The sequence below is a fragment of the Mirounga leonina genome, unplaced genomic scaffold, assembly GCF_011800145.1.
Source record: "Mirounga leonina isolate KUSES-001 unplaced genomic scaffold, KU_Mleo_1.0 Mir_151, whole genome shotgun sequence".
NCBI lineage: Eukaryota > Metazoa > Chordata > Mammalia > Carnivora > Phocidae > Mirounga > Mirounga leonina.
Genome location: NW_023270377.1, coordinates 54,185,145 through 54,207,473, shown reverse-complemented (window position 1 = coordinate 54,207,473; position 22,329 = coordinate 54,185,145). Strand labels below are relative to the sequence as shown.

General features: G+C 35.1%; 1 protein-coding gene and 1 pseudogene across 1 annotated transcript in view; one reads left to right on the top strand and one right to left on the bottom strand.

Annotated features, from left to right (window-relative positions):
- AGPS (alkylglycerone phosphate synthase) overlaps window positions 1-22,329 on the top strand; it is a 150,887-nt gene that overhangs the window by 102,324 nt on the left and 26,234 nt on the right. Inside the window, exons 14-19 of the mRNA XM_035007668.1 lie at window positions 14-126; window positions 5,705-5,774; window positions 6,710-6,771; window positions 12,500-12,589; window positions 17,964-18,063; window positions 20,213-20,270. Coding sequence (XP_034863559.1) covers window positions 14-126; window positions 5,705-5,774; window positions 6,710-6,771; window positions 12,500-12,589; window positions 17,964-18,063; window positions 20,213-20,270 — 493 coding nt within the window. The remainder of the gene's footprint in view (window positions 1-13; window positions 127-5,704; window positions 5,775-6,709; window positions 6,772-12,499; window positions 12,590-17,963; window positions 18,064-20,212; window positions 20,271-22,329) is intronic.
- On the bottom strand, window positions 12,701-12,827 carry LOC118012816 (annotated as a pseudogene).

Here is a 22,329-nt window from a genome sequence, read left to right as displayed (position 1 = left end):
TTTTTTTTTGTAGTTTAAAGGATTTGATCCAAATCAGCTAACTGTTGCTACATTACTGTTTGAGGGGGACCGTGAGAAGGTTCTTCAACATGAAAAACAAGTGTATGACATTGCTGCAAAATTTGGGTATGGCTTTAGTTTATAATGCCAAGAGAATGTTAATCTAAAATTCTGGTATCTGCAAGCAGTTGTTAATACCCTTTAAAGTATTAAATTTGTAGCAATATATGATAGTCAACTTAAAATGTTGTATTGGTTTACTTCCAAAATTTGTGATCATATATATATTAAATATTTTATTGTATTATTACATTAATGCTAATTTTATAATATTTGCTTTTGTTGTACTAGAGTAAAATATGAAAAATTCATAGTCCTCTTACTATTTAGTGGTAATTGTGTATTTGTATGTTTTTAAAAGGAAATTTTTTAAACAAAAGAATTTGATAAATTATCTGTACTCCACCCCTTGTCACTTACTGTTTTGTGCTGGTATAAAGAAACGGAAAACATTTCACATCTATAACCAACTGAATAATGATTGGGTGGTTTCTTTCTGTCTACGTGATGGATTATGAGACTGATCAATGAGAACTATAGTGAAAATGCCATTTATCAGGACTACATTTTTTCCTTTCCTTTCTAGGTACTTAAGCTAAAGTTTCTGGATACCAGTTTACTTTTTTTTAATTTCAGAGCTTAAAGTATACATTATGCTTAATCTGAGTTCTTTGTAAATATTTAATTTCCCTTTTTTGCTATTTATGAGAACAAATGGGCACTTGCTTTGTAGCCTTGTGTTTCAGAATGCCCCACTTTTATGTATTTTTCTCACATACGATATTCAGCTCTTTATTTTTAGGATTTTCTGAACTTAGTGTTAAAAAGTAGAATTCTTAGAAAAAGATCTAATCTTGGGCTTAATTTTTAGTTTACTTTTGTACTGTTTTTGAGTATAGCAAATTAGTCTCTCAATTTTATTCTTACCTTATTCTGAAATTGGCAAGTGGAATTTAATTTCTTTAGCAAAAGATGAAATTCATTATCTTTCACTTTTTCTCTTTCACAGTACCTTTTTTGGGAATTACTGATTTTTTTAACTAAATTAGTTAAGAGTAATTGTGCTATAAAAATTCAGTTAATAACCAAAAGGCTTGGATTTCAGGTTAATCTCTGAATTTATTTTTGAAATGTACATGTACCTGTTTTTTAGTTTCTAAGTTATGTGGAGTTTATATATAATTTGATTTTTAAACTTTTTTCATAAAATCCATGGTATTAGAAACAATTAAGGTGATTTAAATTAAAATCTTTTATATCTAAATTAACTCTTTTCTATTCTAACCTTAAATATTAGAGGCTGGAACTTTAAAAAATTGTTTTTTATATATTTAAATATTTAATTGGGATTTCAGAATCGTTCAGGAGCATTTGTAGGGAAATGCATGCTATAATATTTGAATCATTTTATATAAATAAGGTAAATTTGCTTAGTTTCACCTCAGTCCCCTGGTCCTCCTCCTACTTCCAACACACACACCCCCACACATGGATACACATGCACAGAAATTCCACTTTATAATATCTTTAAGTGTAATTACAATTCAGAGTAGCCAGCAAAATCATTAGTAGTTAGTAATGTGCTACATTTTTTGTTGGATTGGGGGGGGGGGCGGTAGGATGATGGCAAAATGCCTTTTTATGTGAGGTAAGACATAATTTTTATAAGGCATGACCTGCCTTTTCTTGGACATTACTGCTGATGCCTGGTATATACTAGATGCTTGATTGAACATTTGTTGAAAGAATTAAGGAAACTGAATATTTTTCCCTAACAATTTTTATTCTGTTTCATTTATGCCTAACTGCTGTGCCACCCTTAAAACAGTGTATTTTAATCTTTAGGTATTTACCAGAGCCATTTTGTCAGTTTTAAGTTGAGCTGCCAACTGTCATGAACTCTCCTGTCATGTAATTTGTCTTGTTTTTCCCATGTAATTCCAGTCATTTACAACTTAAAAGTTAAAAATGAACTTCCTTAAGATGAACCCAGGTCTTTTTAGATACTGATACTGAAGCCCCAGAACTATTGAGTTAATTCCAGTGATTTGTTTATAGCAAACAAAAAATCAAATTCACCCATTAAAATAGGTTATAGTAAGTGAGATACCTATTTAAAGCAAGGGCAAAGTATTAAAATTCACACTCTGATTGGGGTCTCGTTTTTTTGGCTATTACTATTTGCTACTTATTAGTTACGTTATAATTAATTTCTTATGTACTTTCATCCTGGTTTCCTTCATTTGGATGTAGAAATCTTCAGTATTCACAGTCCAGGCTGTCATTAGGCAGATGAGTTAGGGCTGTTTTAGTTTTGATTTGATTTGATTTGATACTTGGAAATATCTTCATGTGGTTTTCTAGCAGAAGTCCTGGTTTTCTCCATGTTTTTCTCTAGGCACTAGTTCTTTGTTCTAATCACTGAAAGATTCAGGGATATTTTCCTTACTTAAGATGCCACTTGGCCAACCCTTGTTCCCCAGTGAATGATTTCTTATGCATAACTAAAAAGCAGCACTAAATTTATTTCTGCTAAAGTTTCATGAGTTAGTTTAGCTCATGTATTTTACTTTGAATTAGGGCATTATTCATCTGTCCTTTATTTTCTGTTCTTTTGTTTTATCTTCTGTTCCTACCACCTCATTAACTTTGAACTGATGGTTTTTAATGAAGTACTCCCAACAGTTTAGAACATTTTTATGTGTTATCCTAGCCATTTTTCCTCCTTGCCTTCCACCCCCACCCTAACACCGTTTAATACCTTTGAACACATGATCCAGTAGAACATTACAGGCAAATGTTGAATAATCATACTTTGGTTGTTTATCTATGTTTGCTAGTAATATACTTTAACTTCTCTAAGAGCTAAACAGAACAAACATTCCCTGTCAGCAATCATGACAGATGTACTGACATTTACCATAGAACTTAAGGTAATGTGTTATTGTTATTTTTAAAGTGTGTGCTTAAGTTGTTTAATGTAATTCAACATGAGAGTGATTAGGTTCACCAGATGGCTCTTTTATATAAAAAGATTGTCTCTTATTCCTCTTTCATTAGTCTTCCCAGTTCTTTCTCATGAAACAGGTTTAAATTTGTTTAAGAAACTTGTTAATTGATGTTTGAAATTTGCGGAGGGGAGCAGGAAGTAGGGGATGGATATTACTACTTTACCATAAAGCAGTTTGAATCTTAGTATACCTTTTTGGAGTGGCTGCTTGTGCAAATGGCAAGTTAGAAGCATTTAATTTCTATGCCCTACTGTTGTTTATATTGTATTTTAAGGTAATTCTGTCTAGAAGATAGAGTTCTGAAAGCTAAAAGAGAGAGAGATCGAAGTTACAGAAAGCTAAATTTGCAGAGAAACCTATGATTCAGAAAAGCAAGCCCAGAATGACTTTTCTTCTCCTTTGGGGTTTATGAATTTAGAATGGATATCAATTTCATCCTGTTTTGGATAAGAAAATGCATGTTTCAGTGTGGTTTGTCACACTGAATTCCATAGTGGAGCAGATCTCCCCACCCCCACCAGATGTTAGAACAGGATCTAAAGAAAAATGGCTTGACATGGGACTGCAAAGTAAGACTTTTTCTCATTCTGATATAAGAGAGATAGGCCTACTAAATGTCCATACCTGTTACTTCTCACCAAATACCAGCTTAGAATGTGCCTTCTCAAGGATTCCCAGTGCAGGTCTCTTGCACCCTTTGCTAGTCTTCACTGTCCTTTCTTTCTGCCACTAGGCCCAAGATGAACTGTTCCTATTTACTACCTCAGTAGTGTTTTTTTTTCTTTCTTGGACTCAGTGTCTGACTCTGCTTCATATCTACCCAAGGTATAGATTCAGATATTTTCCTCCACACATTTACCACAGCAACTTTCTGACTTGTTTCCTTCTTGTTTTGGAACTTTATTTGACTTCCTACCCCTAACCTCAAACCCATATATATCCAACCTAGAATTATATTATTTCTTCTTACTTTTCACTCTCAACTGCTTGACTTAAGTTCTGTCTTCTTTGCTCATTAACATTTAGTAATACAAACAACCCCCCATTTCATTTTATTGTACCCCACCCCCAAGTGGTTCTAGACTAGAGCTGCTCCTATCAAGTGTTTGCCACTTCTCTGGGTGATACTAATTAGTTTATATGCAGCTATAATTCCAAGGAAATTTGATTTGGCCTTTACATCCTAGCCTAAAATTGCCTTTCAGTATTTATATAGCACAAGGGTATATCTATGCTAAATTATTTTCTTACTGCTAAATCCAAGCAAAACTTCAGGGGAAGGAAGAACTTAACTATAAGGTGTTAATCGAAGCAATGAGAAAATTGATTCTTCCAGAGGAAGCTCAAATAACAGAGGCTCAAGATTTGAGTCTTGGGCAACACCGTGGTTAAGGGCTCAGTATCCTGAGACCAAGGAAGTGTAATTACAGGATTGAACGGAGAGACAGAGAAGTTAATCATCCATTATGACCCAAGAAAGTCACATGAAAATATACTTTTCTTACTATCTAGTTTTATTGAGGGATTTTTTTCATGGGTACTTTGGGAGTTTGTGGAAGTTTTCTTTAATTGACTAAGAATAGTTATAATTTAATTTCTACCTGATGATGGAAACAAGGAAAATTAAAAGTTCTTTACTGAAGGTAGTAGAAATCAATAATCATTCATAGTCTGTTAAAATAAGAATGACTTTCACAAAGCAGAGTACTTGGACTGAATTACATGTTATATGGGATTAGTTCTAACTAGATCACCAAATACAATTTCTGTGGATAAAACTACTTTCAAATTGAAATGGATAGTTCATGGTAATAAAACCTTACCTGTTTTCTTGTAATTGTCTATATGTTGCTTCATACACTTCAATATTTCTGTGTAAGTATGTTTTGTCTCATTTAAGTTACAAGTTTCATAAAATAAACATTCTGTCTAATACTTCATATACAGTGTGCATGAGTATTCAAAAAACTTCTTGGTATTTGGAAGATGTAGTCAGTCATACATCTTTATATGTGAATAAGACTATAATGGGCGCCTGGGTGTCTCAGATGGTTAAGCGTCTGCCTTCGGCTCAGGTCATGATCCCAGGGTCCTGGGATCGAGTCCCACATCGGGCTCCCTGCTCCTTGGGAGCCTGCTTCTCCCTCTGCCTCTCTCTCTCTTGTCTCTCATGAATAAATAAATAAAATCTTAAAAAAAAAAAAAGACTATAATGACACATGAATATATGGATAAGAATATATGAATAAGAGTATTTTAAGTATCTTATTATGCTTGTGAAGTTTATTAAAGTTTTAAGTTTGTTTCTCATGGCTAATTCTCTGTTCTTTTGTCAGTATGGGTAGAAGTAGTTGAGTTCATATGAGTCAGTTTTATTAGTTTAATGGATGAAAGTTTGGAATTAATGACCAAACTGAAATATTAAAAGTATTTTTAGGTTTTTGTTATCCAAGCTTATTCTTTTGACAGCTCTTTGATACATTTATGATAAATTAGATTAAAATAAAAATGAGATGCAGTGTAATATTTGTTAATCCATTAAGCAGTTATCTTGGGGCGTCATATTAGTTTGGTTAGTTTTATATATTTTTAATAAATATATATGCTATATATTGACACTTTGTTCTTTACAGTGGGTTGGCAGCTGGAGAAGATAATGGACAGAGAGGTTATTTGCTGACCTATGTCATTGCATACATTCGAGTAAGTTATCTTGTATTTCCCTCGTCAGTTTATGTTGCAGACCATACTTTTTCTTACTTTGAATGAATAAAATTATTTTCTTAAATTTTAACCTGTTAATTTCATAAATGAATGCAGAAGAGAAAAGCCACACATTTTAGATCAGTAATTGGGGATTTTTCCTGTCAACCAATGGTAGAGTTGAAGTGATTCATTTTGCTAGAAGTGAAAACTTAACATGTATTGATTTTTCTACTTATAAAATTTTCTTTCCTATCTTTTCACTTCTGTGGTGGCTTATGAATTGTTCTTTCCAGTTTTGATATTAAAACAGAATTGTATTCTGGTTAAAGAAATTTTTATTATAAATTACTTACCAAATAAGAATTATATCTTGTGTGTTATAAAAGATATTTTCCTAGTAGAGGTTCTTCCAGATACCCTATTTTATTTAGTTACTACAAAGAAGGGCTCTAATTTGTTTTTAAAGAAAAGTTGATTTCAGGACAGAGATACTTTCTTCTTTTAGTCCCCCTCCCCTCACTTCTCTGTTGTCCTAGTCCTTCCATCCTGATGACCACTTTTTCTTGTTGTTTAATTTGCTGTTCAGGCTGCTAAAAAATCTGTTCTAGTATCCTCTACATGTACATAGACGGTTCTTAGAGACTCCATTCCTTGAAGAAATATTTAAATTCCTACCATGTGTTAGGCACACTGCCTGGTGCCAAAGGTACAGCGGACAATAAGACAGACAAAGTTCTTGTCCTCCTGAAGGTTATAGCTCATTCTCAGGACCACTTTCTGGTGCTTTTATGGAGTGGAGAGTAAAGAGCAGTGGAGGTTACATTAGAAACATGTAATACTAAAAATTATATGAAATACTAGCAATATTACAATATTATCGATTCTTCTGCACCTGTTGTAATTGCTTGATTTTTGTATATATGTTTTAACAGGACTTGGGTTTGGAATACTATGTATTAGGAGAGTCTTTCGAGACTTCAGCTCCTTGGGACAGGTAAAATATAATAAAAAGCCTGATATTATTCAAATACGCTATAGGAGTTGCTGAAATAATATAACTTTGTACATGAATATACAAATTTTTAAATTTTTATAAAGAAGCACTTTTATATAAATTAATATCTTTGGGGCGCCTGGGTGGTCCAGTCAGTTAAGCATCCGACTATTTCGGTTCAGGTCAGGAGCTTGGGCCCCCCCATCGAGCTCTTAGCTCAGTGGGGAGTCTGCTTGATATTCTCTCTTTCCCTCTCCCACTGCCCCTCCCCTCCACTCGCTCGCTCTCTCTCACTCTCTCTAAAATAAATAAATCTTTTAAAAACTTAATATCTTCATCAGAATGTCATATTTGCAAGCCTTTTTTTTTTTGGTTTGAGACAGATTTGTCTATGTTCCATAGAAGGAAAAGATATTACTGAAGTCTACATTTTAAAGAATCTTATTGAGCACTGAAGTGTCACTATATAGTTTTACTGGCTTCTATGGTTTAAATTTTTAAGTGCTTAATATGCTTGAATGTTCTCTAAAAAGTCCCCCAGAATTATAAAACCAGTGTTAACCTTCTTTTGTAACATATGATTTAGCTTTTGATATTTGTATGGGTATTATTAAGTAAGATTTTAACTTGTATTTCAGTGATTTCTTTTTTTTTTTTTAAAGATTTTATTTATTTATTTGAGAGAGAGAGAATGAGAGAGAGCACATGAGAGAGGGGAGGGTCAGAGGGAGAAGCAGACTCCCTGCCGAGCAGGAAGCCCGATGCGGGACTCGATCCAGGGACTCCAGGATCATAACCTGAGCCGAAGGCAGTCGCTTAACCAACTGAGCCACCCAGGCGCCCTGTATTTCAGTGATTTCTAAAAGAAATCCCGTTTAAGATATTAATTACATCCTCTATTTTTGCATTACACACATATACATACAGATATTGGTTAGGGAATTGATAATAAAAACTGATGAGCAATCTGAAGTGGTTTTATTAAAAATGTACTTTTGAGGGGTGCCTGGATGGCTCAGTCGTTAAGCATCGGCCTTCAGCTCAGGTCATGATCCCAGGGTCCTGGGATCGAGCCCCATATCGGGCTCCCTGCTCAGCAGGAAGCCTGCTTCTCCCTCTCCCACTCCCCCTGGTTATGTTCCTGCTCTCACTGTCTCTCTGTCAAATAAATAAAATATTTTTTTAAAAATGGACTTTTGAGTTAACTCAGTAATAAAAGTTCTTAAGACTGTTAGTACAGGGGCGCCTGGGTGGCTCAGTTCGTTAAGCGTCTGCCTTTAGCTCAGGTCATGATCCCAGGGTCCTGGGATTGAGCCCCGCATCGGGCTCCCTGCTCGGCGGGAAGCCTGCTTCTCCCTCTCCCGCTCCCCCTGCTTGTGTTCCCTCTCTCTCTGTCTCTCTCTCTGTCAAATAAATAAATAAAATCTTTAAAAAAAAAAAAACTGTTAGTACATTTTTTAGTATGCCTTACATTTTACTTTTTCTTTATAAAATATACAAATTATTTTAAATCTACAATAAAGTAAATAAGGTATAACAAATCCCCATGAATCCACCTCCTAGGTATTAATATCTTAACATTTTTGTTCTACCCTAACCTTTTTTCTCCCCTCCCGCAGAAAACTTTATACTTTTCTGCTTTATCTACTATGGGTATAACTTTTGGTGCATGGATGTTCATATTCCATGCATTGTAAAATTAATCAAATATATAGTACCAATCTGTTATTCACAATTGATGATATATTTTAACAAGGGGATAAATCTTATAAATAAAAAATCAACTATTGACATCTGAACTTTTGAACAGCAAATATCATTTGGTAGCTGTTCATCGTTGTCTCAAAGACCATTTTAGTCTTTTATACTTTTCCTTGCTTGGGAAGGTAGGTTAGCATAGTGTTAACTTCTTCAGCATTATGAATTTCTTCATCAATTACTATTAATTGATGATTGTCATTTGTCTTTTTATTCTTGCAGCTGTGGAAGCTAATCACGTACTCTCTTTTCACTTTTTTTTTTTAAAGATTTTTATTTATTTATTTGACAGAGAGAGACACAGCGAGAGAGGGAACGCAGGGGGAGTGGGAGAGGGAGAAGCAGGCTTCCCGCGGAGCAGAGAGCCTGATGCGGGGCTCAGTCCCGGGACCCTGGAACCATTACCCGAGCCAAAGGCAGACGTTTAACGACTGAGCCACCCAGGCGCCCCCTGCCCCCTATCTTTTCACTTTTTAAATCCTTTTCTTGTGTATTTTTATATATTTGACTCACTGACAATATCTGTTTTATACGGGGTTATATATTTGGTTTGTTTTCACTTAAAACAACATTGTCAGCTGAAGTTTTCATAAATAAAATTAACGGAAAGCAGCTACATTCCTGACATAAAATTTACTCATTACCCATTTAGCAACTTGCTTTTTCTTTCAAACATTTAGCTGGGAAGAGACAATGTTTAGCAGAAACCCAAGGGATCAGAGTCTTCAACTTTCAAACATTATTAGGTTGCTAGGCCTTTTCATGTGTAAGTCTCTTAAGGGATTATTGGTCTACTAGTTTTTGTGTGTTTCTCAGTGGCCCTAGCAAAATGACTATACCTGTTAAGTGCTCAATGAATATTCTGCATAGAGTCCTATGAGTGAACTCTGGAATGGTGTAAGAATGCAGCCTATAAAAATAGCTGTCTAGAAGATCTGAGTTGGAGATTTAAAGATTTTGGAGACACTAGCATGAGACTTATGACAACCAAGGGAGTAGATACAAACCCTTATAGATAGTATAGATGAAGGTAAAAAAAAAAAGAGGGCCTAAAAAAGAATTTCAGGGAATCCTAAAATTTAAGGGATGAGCATACAAACAAGAGCTAGCAAAAGAGAATAATATCTAGAGGATTTGGAGGGAAACCAGTGATGTGAGAGAAGCCCAGGGAAATTTTTTTCAAGCAGGAAATGGTCAACAGGGTTAAATTTGCTAATAGGTCAGGTAAGAATTTAAAAGTATACACAGTTAATTTTCTCTCCCATAGAATGATTAGTCCAAATGGACTGAACTTCGTACAAGCTCTATGAGAGAATGCTTTCAGAACTCCCTCTGTGCAAATCATTTTTTTTTTTTTTAAGATTTTATTTATTTATTTGAGAGAGAGAATGAGATAGAGACAGAGAGAGCATGAGATGGGGGAGCGTCAGAGGGAGAAGCAGACTTCCTGCTGAGCAGGGAGCCTGATGCGGGACTCGATCCCGGGACTCCAGGATCATGACCTGAGCTGAAGGCAGTCGCTTAACCAACTGAGCCACTCAGGCGCCCGCAAATCATTTTTAGAAAGTATCCGATTAAGGGTTTTAACCATTCAGACATGTTCTTTGTCCAATCTCCTCCTCATTATTACTGTAGATTATGATTATTATTGTTATGTAACACTGTTTTCTAGTCATGATAAAGAAATTGTTTATAGGGCACCTGGGTGGCTCAGTCAGTTGAGCGACTGCCTTCGGCTCAGGTCATGATCCCAGGGTCCTGGGATCAAGTCCCACATCGGGCTCCCTCCTCTGCGGGGAGCCTGCTTCTCCCTCTCCCACTTCCCCTGCTTGTGTTCCCTCTCTTCGCTGTGTCTCTCTCTGTCAAATAAATAAATAAAATCTTTAAAAAAAATTGTTTATAAATTTATAATCTTCATTAACATCTATAGCTCTTAAAGCTCTTAAAGGTTTTATTTATATTTAAAGTATTTGTTTTATAAGTTGGATTTTCAAAATAAAGATACAATAAATTCCAATCTAAATACTTTTACAAGAGGTATTTTAAAAACATACATCCTTATCATTCCATAAATGAGGTATAGATAACTTTGATAAATCATGTTTGCCTCCAACTCTCATAGAATTAAGCAGAATTTAACTTAAGAGCACTGTTTTGTAAAATCAGAATTTATAAAACTTGCAGATACTATATTTAAAAAAGAAAATTTAACATGCTAATACAATAGCTAATAAAATACTGAAATTCCATATTTATGTTTTAACATATATTCTGTTCTTATTGGAAATATAAGTGACTTTAATGTGTTTTATAAAGCATAATCCATGTAAATGACTGTTTTTATCAAATTGGTTCTCACACAGTCAAATCGGTCTTTAGACAATAGAGATGGCCCAGCCTTTTGAGTTTCTTTGTTACCTTTTCCGTTCTCCTGATTCTAAACAGACCAAGGTTTAAAACACAGAGTCAGTGTCAGTATGTAGCCAGAATGTTAATTGGAGAATAAGATGACTTATATGTCCCCTAGGAGTTTTATTTTCCAAAAGAAATGGAATATGTAGTAATAACAAAATATTACAGCTCACATTAAAAAATAGATTAGTCTTTTGTCAGTCAAATCTTTTGTCTCTGGATCTCCACCCTAGAAGCATTGACTGACATCTGTTTTCTATTTCAGAACTTTTTCCTGAGCATGTTCCCAAAATATGAATATGTCACCATTAGACCTCCTTCACTCCAAAATAGGACCTTAAAAATTATATCAAAAACTAAACAACAAAAGAAATCAGATGCCTTCGTATTTTAAAACAACAGTATTTCGTGGTCAAAATGAAATTTGGTGAAATATGAATATAGTCTGTGTTTTAGTTAATAGTGATGTCCTGAAGTCAGTTATTTTTGACAAATCTATCATGGTTAATATACTATGTTAACATTAGAGGAAACTGGGGAAAGAGGAACTCTTTGTACTGTTTTTGTGACTTTTCTGTATCTAAAACTATTTCAAATAAAAAGTTTATTTAAAATATAGAAAAAATGATTAATATTGTTAAATATTATCAATTCCCTCTTCCCTTTAAGAACTGTTTCTTACCTGTCTGTTTTCATTGACTTTTTTTTTTTTTTTAAGATTTTATTTATTTATTTGAGAGAGAGAGAGCATGAGAGGGGGGAGGGTCAGAGGGAGAAGCAGACTCCCCGCCGAGCAGGGAGCCCGATGCGGGACTCGATCCTGGGACTCCAGGATCATGACCTGAGCCGAAGGCAGTTGCTTAACTAACTGAGCCACCCAGGCGCCCCTGTTTTCATTGACTTTTAATATCAGTCTAGCATAGCTTTACACATAGTTCATGTCCAGTAAGTCTTTGTTGAACTATATTTTATTTATTTATTTATTTTAAAGATTTATTTATTCATCTGACAGAGACACAGCGAGAGAGGGAACACAGAGAAGCAGGCTCCCCGCTGAGCAGAGAGCCCAATGCAGGGCTCGATCCCAGGACCCTGGGATCATGACCTGAGCCGAAGGCAGTCGCTTAAACGACTGAGCCACCCAGGCGCCCCAAACTATATTTTAGCTCAGTGCTTGACAGTAGGCTCCTGGACATTTGGTATAACATCATGATTATTGATTATTTTTATATTAAGGGAAATGTCTTAGACATGGGCACAGATTGGTATTCCTATAAACCCAGAATTGAATTTTCATTAACATGTTCGATATGGCTTTCTTTAAAGCTTTTAAAATCTTATAATTAAATTTATTTTGAAATTGGATTTGCCTAAATATAAGAAACCACCTTCAGCAGGCTTGAGTATGGTATTCTGACTTATATCTTTCCTATGGCAAAAAAGAAAGAACTTTACTCCTTTGAAGTTATGAATGGAAGGATGCCAGATTAACTAGCATTTATTCAAATTTTTGTACTTTATTTGAAAACTTCATATTGTGTTCAATGATGTCTTCTAGGGTTGTGGATCTCTGTAGAAATGTAAAAGAACGAATAACAAGGGAATGCAAAGAGAAGGGTGTTCAGTTTGCTCCTCTTTCTACCTGCAGGTGAGTTGTTGTTGTTCTTACACTACTTATCCTGAAAAACAAACAAACAAACGCATTTTTTATTTAATGGAGAAACATAATTTGCCAACTGAGGAATATCTTCGATCTATTCCAGTTAGCAAGTTTTCCTAAACTTCCTTTTGCCACCTTCTTAGGGTTGTGCCACTAGGATTTTAATTAGCAATAATCATGCCTCGGATAAACCTCATTGGCTACAATACTGCCACCACGCAAAGCTACCACTAGGATTTTAGAGCAGTCCTCAGCCCTTTAGGAGTAGAATACCTTTCTGTAAGTGAGCTTTCTACCCTACTGGGACAGCATGACAGTGCAGAGCCAAACCTTGGAGCTCCTGGAATAAGTAAAAGACTCCCTCTTCATTCACTGAAACTATAAATCACATTTATATTCAAGAAAGTATAATTTAATACACAGTCAACATAGCTTTTTCTTCAATAGACAAAAAGCATTTTTTTTTTTTTTAAAGATTTTATTTATTTATTTGAGACAGAGAGAATGAGAGCACATGAGAGGGGGGAGGGTCAGAGGGAGAAGCAGGCTCCCTGCTGAGCAGGGAGCCCGATGCGGGACTCGATCCAGGGACTCCAGGATCACAACCTGAGCTGAAGGCAGTCGCTTAACCAACTGAGCCACCCAGGCGCCCAGACAAAAAGCATTTTTAACCACTTTATTAGTTATTGATTCAATGAATGGGCATAGAATAAAGGAATGAGTGGAGCAAAATATCCAAATGAAGATTAACTCATTGCTTTCAATAGATCCTTCTACAGCAGTGGAAATGTTCTTTATCTGCCCTGTCTGTTATGGTAGCCACAAGCCACATGGGTCTGTGGAGCTGGTGAAATGTGACTGTGGGACTGAATTGTAAGTTTTATTTAATTTCAAATAATTTAAATTTAAAACATCACCTGTGGCTTGTATCCTCCATAGTGGCAAGTTAACTGAAGGTCTTGTCCTCTTTGTTAGGTAGCAACAGTCCAGAGTGAGGTTTTCTTGAGAAGGGGCACTTTGTATTCAATCTTTTCTTATTAAAAGACCTGTATAAACACCAGAAGATTAAATGTATCAAGATTGAATTGAGCATTTGACTTATCTATAAAGTTATAGAATTAATTGGAATGGAGAATAAGGAGAAATTAGGGGAGATTATGTGAAGGGGATCCTTAAAGTAAATGATGCAGTAGTAATCTAGCGCTTTAAAATTTACGAAACACTCTAGGTTACATAACTGCCTCTCCTTTTTTCTGTGTGTGTGTGTGTGTTTTTCAAGAATATAACTCAATATTTATTATAGAAATAAACCAAAAAATTACAATAGAAGCAAAATTATAAATTAGGTAATTTGGGAAATAATGTAATATCTTTATTGTTAAGTGCACCCGATGCAGGACTTTAAAACAACAGATACTCACCAAAACACCATTTCTGTATATTTCTATGCATGAGGCTTGTTCTGATTTGCCTGGAATCACTTAATCTCAGCCTGGGAAGGTAGACCTGGGCCTATTTCAGCCTATTCCAAGAACCAGGCCCTGCTGGCCAACTATATGGCCATGACAACTTCCTGTTTACTTTTTAAATTTCTTTGTTTTGTAACATTACATGTGTCTGATGGGTGAAGGCACTGTTCTGCTGTTTATTAGTAATTTAATCTCTTTGGGCTCAAAGTTTATCATTAGTAAGGCAGTGGTAATACCATCTACTTGATGAGGCTCGTGAGTCTGAAATGTGAAAGCATGTGAAGGGCTTTGTGAATGCCATTGTATTGTTGTGAGGTCATTACGTGAAGATTGAGGTAGACAACCTATACTAGTGCTAGTGAGGGAAATTTGGGTATTGTTTTTCTTCCTCATGAAGGCATCCAATTGTTAAGTCCTCTTTGATATTTTAATATAGCATGATAATTTGCATTGTATTTGCTTTGCAAGACTAGAAATATTTCTATACTCTTCAGCTTGCTATCTCTTCTGATTTTTTTCTTTTTTCTATCTTTTATATCCTCATCTTGTACTTCCCTACTACCAGATTGTGTTTCTTAGTTCTACATATTGCCCCCATTGGGACAGATATCTTTCAGAACTTGCTAAATTTTTGTGCTTTTGCTGGGGTAAGAAAGCAAAATTCTAACATGAGATCTGAGGAAAGCATCTTTCTTATACATTAAATGTTCATGTCAACTAGAAGGATCTACTCGAAATTGTGTTTTTTTGCGTCTGTGTCGGGGAGAGAGTCAGGGTTTGAAGACCATTTGAGGAAGTACTGAACCTATATGTATTATTAACATGTTTTAGAACAAATATACTCGGGGTTGAATCCAAGAACATAAAAGCTAAAAATGTGAATTTAGAGATTATTGACTGGTCATTTGATATATCTAAAAGAAGGGAAAATAGGGGCCTTGTTCTGTACAATAAAAAGCTTATAACTTGGTAAACCTACTGGTGCCCTAGTGACTGATCTTGGAGAGAACTTTTCCAAATAAAGGTGTAAGAATGTACGTATTCCTCTTTCTTTCTTTCTTTCTTTCTTTCTTTCTTTCTTTCTTTCTTTCTTTCTCTCTCTCTCTCTCTCTCTCTCTTTTAATTTGGAGATGTCTTTTAAAGTAAGTCTTTTAAAGTCTAAGAAAAAATTTTGTGTTCATTTATATTATGAACCCAAATTGATACTTAATTCTTTTGACAGTCTGGTCTATCAGGCCTCTTACTATAATACTGAAAGCAAATCAGGCCTAATAATCCAAAAGTCATTTGTTACCAGTAAAATTTGAAACATTTTAAATAATGGAATCTATTTTTTTGTAGTTGAGAATTTTTATTCCTTTGTTTTATCAAGTAGCGACTTAATAGATTTTATCCCCTCTTCCTCCTTCTTTCCCACCTCCTTATTTATCTCTCTAGACTTCTTCCCTTCCATTATGAGAATATCATTGTGACAAACCACTACTTACTGAAAGTTATTGCAAAGTAAAATATTCTGCCTCAGACACCTACCGTAATAGCACAAGTCTTGGAACTCAAAAGAACTAAGGTTCTTTATTATGTATTATAGGTAGACTAAATTTGACATATGTCATTTATTAAGTAGCTGGTTTTTAAAGAATGTTTTCTGGTAAAAGCCTATATGCTCAGCTTCTGTGATCATTTTATAAACCAAAATTTAGAATGTGCAGTCTAGTTATTTGAATGGCTTTGGTAAGGAGTTTTAAATATAGTTCTTATATCTTATACTTGGTAAAACTAACATTTAACCAGAGTTTGGTTTTAGTTTAGTTTGATTTGAGCTGCTTATTACTGTGGCCAAGGAGGCTATTGTGTGTTGAATGTAAATGTTGAATGTGTGAGATACACTTTTTAAACGAGTTTTTTTAAAAAGTTATTCCAAAATTACCTTGATATAATTATAGCTCTCAAGGAAATCAAAGATCACAAGGGAAATAACTAGCTGTAGGGTGCATTTATTGAGTTCATTTATTTCATTTCTCTCTATTAAAATGTACTTTGTATACTGGAATAGAAATTCTAACCCAAAATTTTCTGAAGTTTTATAGGAAGGAATTCCTGGCCAGTGAGTCTAACATAAGAAAAAAACTCCAAAAACTTTTTAGAAATTAAAGAATAATATAATGACTTTGGCAGGCATGCTATCACTTGTCCAGATGATTTTGGAAGACATTGGTGTTTGTCTTAAATGATAGAATCAATCTATTAAAAGGTGTGGATATGAGTCAGTTTCTGAAGTAGATCAAAAATGAGGTTTTCCAAAAAATGTTTTTTTATTATTTATACCATTATTTTTGCTTTGTCTTTGAGTTACTGATCAGTGAAACTTTTAGAAGCCGCTTATCTATTGAAAACAACTCTGTGGTATAGATCCTGGATTTGTTGGAAGGTAGCAATGCTCTATTAATATTTAGTTGCATTTTCTATTTATTGATATTGATTCAAATATGTGTGATATATATTTTACTAAATATATATATTTGCTGTAAACTCATTTCATTCAGGTATCCTTTCAATTTATTTAAATTTGGTTATTCCTAAATGATAGTGCCCTCATAGTTAAAATCGTTCTCCAATTTTTCTTAAACTTTGTAAATCTGGTACTTAAAATGTAAACATTCAAGGGATCTTTTTTATGAGTGTGAATTAACACTAGAAGAAACACACAGCTGGCAAATTGACAGTAGCATTGTTAAACAGTTCATTTCTTCTGTTCTGAGGCACCTAACATTTGGCCTAAAAGGCCATTAAAATTTTAGATTAGATTCTCTTTGTATTGTTATAGTAAAAAGAGTATTTCCTCTGTATTTGCTCCTTCTGTTAAATTAAATTCTTTGTAGGAACCTCTGTAAATTGCACTCACAGATCTGACTATGATTATCTTAGCCCTCTTTTAAATGCTTCACTTAATTGCATTTTGAAAGCCCAGATATATATCATATATATGATTTAATAATCTAATGTGCTGGGTATCTTTTTTTAAACACACATATAACATGCGCACATATGGGGCCCAGAGTATAAAACCTTCAGGGACAGTATTTTATTTTATTTATTTATTTTTTTTTAAGATTTTTATTTATTTATTTGAGACAGAGAGAATGAGAGACAGAGAGCATGAGAGGGAGGAGGGTCAGAGGGAGAAGCAGACTCCCTGTCGAGCAGGGAGCCCGATGTGGGGCTCGATCCCGGGACTCCGGGATCATGACCTGAGCCGAAGGCAGTCGCTTAACCAACTGAGCCACCCAGGCGCCCCCCAGGGACAGTATTTTAAAGCCATGTCACTGCATTTGGTCTGATCATCCAATTTGTTTCCAAAGTTCTAAATAATTATTAATATGAAGTTAGTGAAGATGCTATATTTTACCCAGCCTGATCATTTTTGGTATTTGAACATTTTTCTTGTTTCCAAGGTTTAAGTTCTCATGCCTATTTCTGTTGACTTTGAGGAAGTATAGGAGGCTTATAATGGATCACCAAGTCCCATCTAGTCTGTTTGGGGACTTCTTTAACTTCCCTATACTTTGTAACAAAACAAAACAAAACCAATCTCTTCTGAGGAGGTGGGGGTTTTGTTTATTTCAGGCCATTTGGAGAAACATTTACATTGTTTTTAATTTTTTAAATTCTTTGGCTAATAATCCAGACTTACCAAAAAAAGTTGTTAAAAATAGTACAAATAGTTCCTGTATTTCCTTCAGCCAATCTCCATTCCTTCCATGGAGTTAAGAGTCTGGGTAGAGAATGAGATTATGGCTTAAGCAAATTAAATGATCTTACCTTTACATTTCTAGATGTTAAATCTGATTTCACTTAACTTAAAGCCTTGTGGAAATTGTCTGTTTGTTTTTTAGGGTGACGCAGATTTATGATGCAGGTGCATGCATCTATTTCTACTTTGCCTTTAACTACAGGGGAATAAGTGACCCACTGACTGTGTTTGAACAAACAGAGGTAATTTTGCATATATGAGTATACTCTTACATTCTTTTTTAAATAAACTTTCCTATCAATTTATGAATTTTAGTTTGACTCTAATCACTCAATGGCTTACTTGGTAGTTGATAGAAATGAGAAGCATATTTGGTAAACTGAGTTGTATAGTGAATTGTGAGTCTAAAATTAATAGTCTCTAGAGATATTAGAATTAATATTCTGAAATTAATATTCTGTAGCCTGTGATTCTTTGGTTGTTATTTACAGTATATAAAACCTGATTAAATTAAATAACAAAGGACTGTAGGAATCCTTGGTATCACTTTGGCAATTCACCCATTTGCCAATGGTGGCTGCAGTTGAGGTCAGCAGCCCTGCTGTTCTTGCTGTTTGTTGCTGTAATATCCTCATTCTAGGTTTCTAATTTTCTGTTTGCTCTAGCTATACGTAGGCCATTGAGGTTCATTTGCTGCCAGTTTCTGTTAACATTCCTTGAATGGCCTTAAGATTCCAATTTTCATTACAAGTATGCCTAGAGTTGAAGGACAGACTAGACTGTGGTGGAGCTGGGAGGAGACTGAGGTTTGGTTAAACCTCACGTGTGCTAGTGTTTAAAACCTAGTGTCTTAGTGTTATTGCGTGCCTGCCAAAGGTAGTACCGTGCAGTGATTTTCAGTGGCACACTTTTAGACACAAACCATAGACAAGGTTTGGTTGGCTCCCTCCTATGCCTCCTTTTTTTTTTGACAACTTTTTTGAAGTATAATTGAAATACAGGAAACTGCACGTATTTGGAGTGTACAGTTTGGTGAGTTTTGCATATGTTTACACCTGTGAAAATATCACCCCAATCAAAATAATGAACATATTTATCACCCTCAAAAGTTTGAGTACATTTCTGTCAGATTAGCCTTTCAGTGTTTTGATTGCCCTCTGGCTCCTCAAAGGTCCCGTCCCTGTACTATACTACAAGAGTGAAGTTATTCCTTTTTCCCCAATCCAAACTGCCATTCTTAAAGCGCTACCAATTTCAAGTAGTTACTGCTTTATTTAAAATTATTTGTTTAATTAATGTAATAATTTATTAAATGTAAAATAATCTTATTTAAAATAATTTGTTAGAAGGTATAATGCTAGAATTTTTTTGATTCATTTGAAAAACCCTAAATCCTAAATGATGAGGGTTCATACAAGTTACTTTGCAATGAGATATGGTCCATCTGTCCTGCCTGGGCCCTTTTCTACCCTGGCCTTTCCTGATAGTTTATACACACCTGAGTAATTCTGAGAGGTTCTAGGCACTGTAGATATTTCACCTCATGGCTGGTATATACTCATGAATTGAATATAATTCTTCTGTTCCCCTTTTTTCACTCTGCACTTCAGTCATTCTCTATTTTGCTTTAAGTGTTTATTTTTCTAAACTTAGTGCTCTATAAGGAGGTTAATCAGGGCCGAACATGTTAGGAGGAGAAAACAAGCAGGTTTTTTTGCGCTTAAATGTCCATAGGTCTGACAGTAATTTGTCCCAGGACATTGACCTAAGAAATGTTCTCCATAAGAGCGTTTCTGTTTGATCTCTGATAGCTTTGCAACTAATTTTGAGTCTGATGCCCACTTTATGGTATTTGGTGAGTAATTTAACCATCTAAGCCTCATTTTCTTTGTGAAATGCAGTTAATTGTAGTTATTCCATAAGGCTGTAGCAGAAAATAAATGAGTTACTACAGGTAAATTGCTTAGTGTAGTTTTGTAGACATAAAATAAGCAGGTAAATGTTAAAATAAGCAGTTAAAATAAATGTGAGTTACTAACACTTGTTGGTATAGTGAGATGTTTACTTCAGAGTAGGACTTGACTGTCTTCACAAAATTATTAACAATGTAGTGCTGCTGAATTGATCATTTTGTCTTTTTCTTTTCTAGAATCTTGAAGTGACTATTATAGACATTGTGACCGTTCACTAGGAAAAAATGTATAAAGCTAGGCTGCATATTTTAATTTTTCTTAAATGTAGTTAACCCAAGAGAAAGGAAAATTAGGCATCCAGTTTGTTATTTAACCCAGGAAGTACGTGCCTCCTTTGGGAGCTGGGTCTTAGTCTTACTCTTTCACTTCAAAGTGAAACCTAAGTAGCAACTATTTGTTGTGTTGTTTCCAAATACAGGCAGCTGCTAGAGAAGAAATCCTTGCTAATGGAGGGAGCCTGTCGCATCACCACGGAGGTAGAATTCCTAATATTCCTACTATTAAAAATAATTGGTTTGATAAAGTGCTATGGAGAACAACAGTACGTAATTGGAGGGTACCTGCTATTTCTTGAGAGTTTGTATGTCTGTCATTGAGGTAGCCTAGGTTATGGTAGTAACCAACAGAAGAAATACTAAACATTACTGTTTTTCTTTTAAAGTATAAAACCTCTATTTCTCTAATTTAGACACTAAGTTAATTACTTGCCATGCTTTAGATGTTAAAATAGAAATGAGTCAACATTTTAATTTCCACATCATAGACATTTCATTTTCTCAGCTCTTGCATGTAAATCAGTTGGATTTTCTGGTTGTTTTTATACTTCCTGATTGTAGGTTTTAACACGTTATCAGGTAACAGGTAACAAACAAATACAGGTCAGATCATGTTACAATAAAACTTCTGTAATTTATGTGCATTTTCAGGTTCTAGGCCTGTAGGTCTTTATTTGTTAAGGATTCCCAAGTTTGATGAAATGATTTATTTTTAGAAATTATTGGCTTGAACTTGAATGTAGCTAGGTTTGATTGCATATTTATTTATTAAGAGCTTCTGCCTCATTTAAATAGAAATCTTTTATTTCTATCATATTTCTCATATTTTTATTTTCTGTGTGCTCAAAAATTAAAACTGCATAGAAAAAACTCTAAACTACCTGGTTTCCTCTAGTGCTTAGGAAAAGAAACTAGGTAAGCCTAAATACAAAGTATATTTCCTATGTGCTGGTGAAATGAAGATGCTTTCCCTTGCCAGCTTGCCCTCTTCTAAACTACTAAATATTGGAGTATCCTCCAGGACTCTGCCCTGAGCCAGTTTGTTCTTCTGTGTTCAGTCCAGGTGATTACCTGAGTCCCAGGACTTAAAAATATGCTGATGATTCTCAACTACCAGAAAGCATCACCACCATGACATTCTAGTTCAAATCACTATTTCTTCCTGCTGAGACTGCTTCAGTAGCATCTTAACTGGTCTGTCTACTTCCACTCGTGTTCCCCTACTGTCATTTCTGTTGCTGCCAGAGTAATCTTTTCCCAAAACTCCGTGTTTTCCCCTCACACTCAAAATAAAATCCACACTCTTTATCAGGACCTTCAAGGATATACATGTGTCTTTCTCTCCATCCGCATCTCTTATTACTTTCTTACATTGGCTTTCTTGCTATTCTTCAGACATACCAATCCCCTTTCCCCTGCAAGGCCTTTGCTGTTTCTTCTTTTTCTGATGTTCTTTCTTTCAATTGTTTTTCCCCCAGATATTTTCTTGGCTCACTTTCCCCATCATTTAGTTCTCTGATAAAAATGTCACCTGGGGCGCCTGGGTGGCTCAGTCGTTAAGCGTCTGCCTTCAGCTCAGGTCATGATCCCAGGGTCCTGGGATCAAGCCCCGCATCGGACTCCCTCCACCGTGGGAAGCCTGCTTTTCCCTCTCTCACTCCTGCTGCTTGTGCTCCCTCTCTTGCTGTATCTCTTTCTGTCAAATAAATAAAATCATTAAAAAAAGAATGTCACTTTCTTAGAGGTATCTTCCCTGTTCTCTTGTTTAGTTTCTGTGTTCCTCATTTGAATAAGTCCAGTAAGGTTACTGACTTTATCTTGTTCATCACTGTGTTTCCCAGTCCCGAGAACAGTGACTACTGGCTCTTCTGTATAGTAGATGCTCAGTGAATATGTTAAGTGAATGGATAAGTGCCTCAGTGCTCACAGAATTTGGGGCAGTTTTGCAAATTCTCAAAGAGCTCTGAATCTTTCATATTAAAATGGCTATAGTCTCACTCTCTGTTAGTTTAGTTTCAAACATTTAATGGTCAGGCCTTGTTTGAATATAAGGTCATGTTTAATCATGAAAAGGCTCAGTTTATTCCATAATATATTTTTTTTTTAAGATTTTATTTATTTGACAGAGAGAGACACAGCGAGAGAGGAAACACAAGCAAGGGGAGTGGGAGAGGGAGAAGCAGGCTTCCCGCTGAGCAGGGAGCCTGATGCAGGGCTCAATCCCAGGACCCTGGGATCATGACCTGAGCCGAAGGCAGAC